The following is a 7,500-nucleotide window of genomic DNA, read 5'->3' as shown; positions in this document are numbered from 1 at the left end:
ATGTTAAACACATGCACATGCTCACACACATTCATACTGACACTCACACTTAAATTTACATGCAGACACAGACGCAAATGCATACGCACAAGCACATGCACATGCACACACATTTACACACATTCACACACCCTTACCCACAACCACAACAACACCAACAACCCCACCAACACATACACACATATGTACAGCACAAGTACAAGCACATGCATACACAATTAAATAAATACTAAAAATTTCTCTGAAAATACAAACCTTAACTGACGAGCACTGGCCAAGTCTCATGGGTTCGCTGAGTCCAACTTGTAGCTGCGCAATGTGGAATGATGAGACCAGACAGAAGACCTCTAGGAGGCCATCTCCAAAGTCTTGTTTGGGGGCATCAGCACCTCCTGGGGTTGAAGAAAGGAGTTACTCCCTCATAGAGTTTCTGGCTTTCGTTTCTGATATTCTTATATGCTCATTCTCAACGTATTATTTTTATATGTTCATTCTCAACGTATTATTCTTATATGTTCATTCTCAACTTATTATTCTTATATGTGCATTCTCAACTTATTATTCTTATATCTTCATTCTCAACTTATTATCATACATTTCCTCATTTCAACATTAAATTCTTTCATGCTTAAAGTTCTCCTTTTTATATCAATGGGTCCCCTAACTTTTTGGCTAATGACCCATATGCGTATAGAATCTCATGCAAACACCTCAGCCCACATACACTGCAAATTCAAGACACATTTATAAACTACAACCAAGTGCATATGCATCTTAAATAAAACCTATGGATACTTAAATTTAGAGTACATTATAAAAGTAATGCCAAAAAGTAGTGTGCTAATGTGTGCCATCAAAATGAACTCAGAAAGGGTAAAAAAAAAACACATGAAGTTAGCAAATGTACAAGATTCTGAAGTTAATTGACAGCAATATCACATTTTTGTCAAGTAATCATGCTGCAGTTCCTGAATTTTTTGAGATATAATATAATGCAACAGCCTAGACTTCGTGGCTAGGCCTAAGCTGTGTCCAGCTGGCCCACCAGTTGGATGTCATGACACATTTATATGTCAATATGTCATGACAGCTATAGCCATACCTATCTCTGATGGGCTAACTATAGATTAAAAAAAAAAAAAAAAAAAAAAAAAAAAAAAAAAAAAAAAAAAAAAAAAAAATATATATATTATATATATATATATATATACACATATATATATATATTATATATATATATCATTTATATGCCAGATTTGAAGAAAGCAGTCAGAAAACAAAATAGACCATGAAAATTACAAACAACACATGAAAATAAATATCAACTCCATATTAAAAATTATACATACACAAAATACAATCTCCTTCCAACAATATCCTCCACAAATTTATAAAACTGCCCTATCTCGCGCATCCCTGACACCCCTTTTAAACTTCCAGATCGCTAGAACTTTACCGGCACCAAGCGTCCACGGCCGCACACCAGCTCCCCAGCAGGCTATGTTGAGGACCACAATCGACTCGATGTTTGGAAGGTCTATCTTCTTTCCGTCCATGTGCAGTTCCAGCTTTTGGTCAAGGTTCTTGCACTCATGTTCGAGCACATCCTTAGTGCCAAACGTGAAGTAGATCATCTGCAATAAAAAATATATCAATGAAAAACATTTATGGTAAAAGATACAAATCAAAAGAAAGGCTTATTCTTTTTCCTAAAAAGAAATAAAATTCAATATCTAATTTTTGAAGCCCAACCTTCTTCATTAATTTTTACAATAAAGAAAAGACATAGAATACATGAAATGAAAATAGTAATAATAAAAGTAATTATGACTACAACAACAACAACTTAAGAGTATCTATCTCAATACCTTGTTTATAGTGCGGCTGTTGAAAATGTAGAATCGTGATTCTCTGGCTCGATGGAAGTTAAGTGTCACGAGGGCATCCACTCCAATGCTGAGGTAGTTATTCATAAACATCTCTCGGACTGGCAATCGGATCCCTGAGGGTTCGGGATAAAGCATAATAACTCAAGAGTGCAAAATAAATGACAATGATATAAACTCAAAAATCATGACAATACCAATGAAAATGAAAATAGCAAGGAAAATAATACTGAAAACAATACTGATAATGAAATTAACAAGATAAATGGTAGTGAAAGTTAATATATAATCATTATGATGAAGTTTAGAATAACCTGGAGATAGACGGTAAACTGATTATGTATATAAAAAATTCTGTTTCCACTTCTAGAGGATGCACATTTTATATCACTGTATACAATATATTGATGAAATATAATGAATGGAATGCTTTAACCACATCATCAGACATGGCAAGCCTGCCAAGCGTCTTATCAGTTGGAATTCCACATGGAACAAGGGAGGTGTACAGTAAATAGAGAAAAACAACAGTACATTGAGATGACATGAAATTCTTTCTCTTTCTTCGCTCACACTATAAAATCCAGGACCCCACAGCCTACTTACCCAAGCTCCTATTTGGCGCTACCTGGACCTTCCACCTGTCCAGCTTGGTCTCACAGGCCAGGAAAAGATCCCGCAGATATTCCTCCACATCCACGTCCCCAGAATAGCCCTCGCCGAAGCCTAGCACTCGAGAGAGATCGTTACCTGTCCCAAGAGGTAGTATACCTACCACAGGCTCTGTCTGCAAGTGAAATTCAGCCTCATTTTGCAAATATTATTGGCAATATGCATTTAGAAGTGAGGGATGATGAGAGGTTTACACAGAAAATAGGCAAGTAATAAGCAGAGTTCACCATGGGATCAAATGAAATCTTTTGAGATATCTGTATATCATTCAGTGTGTTAAAAGGCAAAGCCACTTTGACTGCTTAAACATGCTAAGCATGCATCACAAGTTGATAAAGCAAAATATAAAAATCCTCCACATTCAGAAGAATCAAAATAAAATAAAAATACTGACAAAGATAAGATAAACTGGTACTTCCCATCAGTGAATAAAACATTTAGATAAAAAAGAAACATGAACCTAGGAGAGAAAAGATACCAAACGAAACAAATGAAATGAAAAGGCCTCACCTCAAACTTCATTTTGTGAATGGCGTTCAGGACCCAGCAAACTGTGCCATCCCCGCCAGCTACGATGAACCTGCACCTGACTCCTGACGGAACCAAATGGCACCACTCCAAGGCTTCTTCTGGGGGACGCTCGGCAAGGTCCAGTACTTGTGCCGGGTTGAGGTATCTTCGGAATGAGGACAAAATCTTGGCACATTCATTGCTGCCAGATTTCTGATTGCCTTAAGAGAGAAACATATACAGGAAATGACTTTCTGAGAGTGACAGTCTATCAATGTATGTAAATATGTAGGTTTCTTGTTCTTAGCCCCATTCTCACTATCCGGCAAACTGCATCTGTTTATATCTGTATATTCATAATACATGATTTCCTTCAAAAGCAAATATTTGTCTCTCAACTTCACAAATAATTTCCCTCCTCCAAAAATATACTTTAGCAAATATATATAGGCTAAACAAGCAATATTTGTTTCCAAACATATTCATATGAACAAGTTTTCCCTTTAATCCTCTATCACAGTTCATGTATCCTACTTCTATCATAGTTTTGTCCTTCCCACCAGTTCTAATCCACTCACCAATCACGATAACTGGACTCCAATTGCTGATCCTCGGATGGAGGACTTCCTTAATTAGAAGGTGTTTCCTCATCCTCAGGGACTGCAGGCGAATGCAGTTTGGTGGCACAATGCACGTGCTTAGCTTCCCAAGATCACATACCTGAAATAGTTATTCATGTCACTATATTGCTGGTAATACGCCATACATCTCATTCTGTCTTACTTTGGCCACAAATACCTATCTAAGCTCATCAAAGCAGTGTCATTTCCTTTCCAATTGTGAAAGTGCTTCATTTATGTACACTTCAATAGGTCCTCACTTTCATACATTTCCACAATGCTTCATTTACATATACCTCGACAGTGCTTCTTGACAGGGCTTCACTAACACGCATCTCAACAGTGCGTCACTAACATTCACCCAACCATAGCTCACTGATAACAACCAACCTCGGCCAAGTGTTTCAGGCAGTTTTCATGGGCAGACCTGTGGCACCAGCAGCACCAGTAGTCGCTCAGCTCTGGTTCAACGCCACATTCCTCCTCACAGACATCGCACTGGGCATTGAATGGCAAGTTTCCTAGTGAGGCAAATATGAAAGGGTTTTGTATTCCTGTTCCAACTTGGCATGAAATAAGTACAAGCAATGAGTCTTAACAAAAATCACCATGAAAATATGTTGGTTTGATGGCAATCAATGCTAAATAATTACATAGTAACTATGTAGACAAGAGCTCCAAAAATGTTATGTTGATATTATAGGTTCTCCAAAGAGCTTGCTCTTGTACAAACTGATTAACATTTTTTTTCCATGGTGTGGTTGTGGGTGTGGTTGTGGTTGCAGTTGTGGTTGTGGGTGTGGTTGTGGGTGTGGTTGTGGTTGTGGTTGTGGGTGTGCATGTATGTATGTATGTATGTATGTATGTATGTATGTATGTATGTATGTATGTATGTATGTATGTATGTATGTATGTATATATGTATATATGTATATATGAATATATATATATATATATATATATATATATATATATATATAAATAAAATACAACAACAACATCTGACTCACCTGGCCTTACATTCATATATGAAACAAAATATCAACTCAATTCCCATGTCGGAAATAATTCATTTATAAATCTCAAACCTCACAAAAAAATGGCATATAAATATCCAAAACATGAAATATATAATCTACAAGGAAAGAGAATAAAGGTGAAAATATGCCAATCCTCCTCAGAGAAATATTACTAATAAATGAATAAATAAGAAAAAAATGTAGATCTGACACCGCAGACTCGCTTTCCCCACCTTTGACCCAATGGTGCTTGTGTGATGTGGCGTTTGTGGTTATGACCTTGCATGGGAGTTTCTTGTTGGCCTTCTTGATGCACTGCGGAGAGTCAGCACAGACCCCACACGAGTCACAGAAAGCACCGTCACTTGCCATGATGAGTGTCTCGCAAATGTTGCAGTAGGAAGGCTATGGAAGAAATTCATTATTAGACTACCATGTACAAACTAGATGAGCATGTTAGTCAAATTTCATTTTGTAAAAGGTCACAGACGTCCCCAAACACTGATTATCTACTGTGGGGATCAGAGGTCCTAGCCAAGTAAAAACACACACACCCGCAATCACACAAATGCAACTACCCCCACACCTGCTCCCAAACCTACACACATGGATGATGACTGACGATGACATGATGATGATGATGATGATGATGATGATGATGATGATGATGATGATGATGATGATGATGATGATGATGATGATGATAACTGATGATGATGATGATAATGATGATGATGATGATGATGATGATGATGATGATGATGATGATGATGATGATGATAATTGATGATGATGATGATGATAATTGATGATGATGATGATGATGATGATGATGATGATAATTGATGATGATGATGATGATGATGATGATGATGATGAACCTCCAAAACACTACCCATAATAGAACCACAACTTCAATTCCAAGACGTGAACCTCACCCTAGAGAACATTCCTGTGTAGCACCAGCGATGGCCCTTGGTGACATCACGAGCTCGGAGATCATGGTGCAGAGAACGTTTGCCTAACTTGACGATGACAACAGTGACGACAAAGGTGAAGATGATGCCGAAGATGATCTGTCCGGTTGAGCCATCCATTGTGCTGGTCAGGCAGTCATCCTCTGGGCTTCAGCTGCTAGGAATGGAGAATGCAAAAATGTGAACAATGGTGTTTGTTTTTTTTATCATCAGTTCAATGATAAAAAAATTAGGGTATAATAATAATTAAAAAAAAAAAAATGAAAGCACAGTCTAATCTGTGCCTTACGTCCTAACAACCTCCAGAAGTGAGTTGTGCTTGAGACCCCACAGATTAACAATGTAATCGTAACACTAACACTGCTATCAACAATATCTTCAACTTCATTCCTCTATAAGCAACCATTAGCATAATTGCCATCTTAGTCCTTTCTCTAAGATAATTATCACTATCTCCTTAAATAAAAACTTACCTGCTAACAGCTACCCTGTGTTAGCTTTCCTTTGCATCTGCTGCATAACGAAGATTCAAATCACAAATCATTTTCAAGATAAATATTACTCATTTCCTTAAAAGCTAAGGGGTCAAATCTCAATCGGACATCAGATATGTTCCATAATCTCTCAAGATCTTATCTCTTGGGTATAAGGAGCAGATAAGAGTGTGTACTACATTCTGAAAAATTTTACGGGATACAGGAGATAACCTTGCGTGTTATCTTAATGAAAGTGATCTACCTAGTTTCACTTTCATACAAATATATATATTCAAATATATTTTACTCCTACAACACATGACAAAATTTAGACCATTTTGGTTCAATATTGTATATATGTGATATGGTATTCATTTTAAAATAAGTATCATGTACATTCAATCAAATTAACAGGCAAAAAATCTAAATTGGGTACAAAATTGTAATTCCTGAACACTACCTAACAAATGAACTAGTATGAAGGTCTAGCACAGATACCACATCAATTAATATCCCAGAACCAAGATAAGTTACAGACTAAAAACTGCAAACGATACAGCTCTTGTTTCTGTACTTTAGACGTAAAAAAGCAATATTAACTAAACCTTATCAGCAAGATATCTCAGGCAACATTCAATAATTGAAAGATATATCCAGCGGAAGATAATACTATATAAAAAATACCAAACCCTATACTTAATTCTTTTTCCATACCTTCAGTTCATTAGTTTACATAAAGAAAAGAGATCAATATAAAATCATAGATTACGAAAATATGCACAAATAAAAATAGCCCAAACATTCCTTTTACAACCGAGCTAACCCTAATCCACTACTCCATTCTACTATCATAGTGAATCATACTATATCTTTCATCAATGAAATAAAGAGATGTTATAACTAATCTATTGCATTTACATCAAGTAAGAAAAAATATCAAACATGTAATATTACGAGGCAGAGGAATCAATAACTTGTATGGATTCAATAGTTGATATCATATGCATACAGCAAATACAAGTATTTTCCATTAACACAATAACATACTGCTGTTATATTCTAAGATACAATTAAATAAATCTTGATCAACCTATGCCAAACAATATATATAATAATCCGAACAAAATAAGTACAAATCAGCGTAATGCCAATCTCGACATACAATATGGAACAGGAATCCCTTCCCATCAAAATCTTTAGTAAAATACAAACCTCAGCCAGATACAGCGTCCATACGAAAGTTCCTCCCGTCCAAAAATACCTCAAATGTACTATAAATAAGCAGGTACATGCATATTTATCCCTTTAATTCCCCTTTCGTGACGTGAATAAATATCGCG

General features: G+C 36.2%; 1 protein-coding gene across 5 annotated transcripts in view; it reads right to left on the bottom strand.

The window, feature by feature from the left end:
• The window catches only part of Dgkepsilon (diacylglycerol kinase epsilon), a 15,346-nt gene that overhangs the window by 7,612 nt on the left and 234 nt on the right, over positions 1-7,500 (bottom strand). For 2 of the 5 annotated variants that reach the window (XM_027371715.2, XM_027371711.2), the window contains exons 1-10: positions 6,158-6,296; positions 5,646-5,841; positions 4,941-5,112; positions 4,079-4,209; positions 3,647-3,788; positions 3,069-3,289; positions 2,493-2,673; positions 1,869-2,002; positions 1,457-1,634; positions 256-392 (exon numbers count right to left, since the gene is read on the bottom strand). In XM_027371715.2, coding sequence (XP_027227516.1) covers positions 256-392; positions 1,457-1,634; positions 1,869-2,002; positions 2,493-2,673; positions 3,069-3,289; positions 3,647-3,788; positions 4,079-4,209; positions 4,941-5,112; positions 5,646-5,804 — 1,455 coding nt within the window. In that variant the 5' untranslated portion in view covers positions 5,805-5,841; positions 6,158-6,296. Of the gene's footprint in view, positions 1-255; positions 393-1,456; positions 1,635-1,868; positions 2,003-2,492; positions 2,674-3,068; positions 3,290-3,646; positions 3,789-4,078; positions 4,210-4,940; positions 5,113-5,645; positions 5,842-6,157; positions 6,297-7,500 lie in introns of those variants that run through there. The other 3 variants (XM_027371712.2, XM_027371713.2, XM_027371714.2) reach the window with 3 other exon arrangements.

The sequence above is a fragment of the Penaeus vannamei genome, chromosome 43, assembly GCF_042767895.1.
Source record: "Penaeus vannamei isolate JL-2024 chromosome 43, ASM4276789v1, whole genome shotgun sequence".
Classification (NCBI taxonomy): Eukaryota; Metazoa; Arthropoda; class Malacostraca; order Decapoda; family Penaeidae; genus Penaeus; species Penaeus vannamei.
The sequence above is the reverse complement of the archived record's forward strand: the minus strand, read 5'-3'. Positions and strand labels throughout refer to the sequence as shown.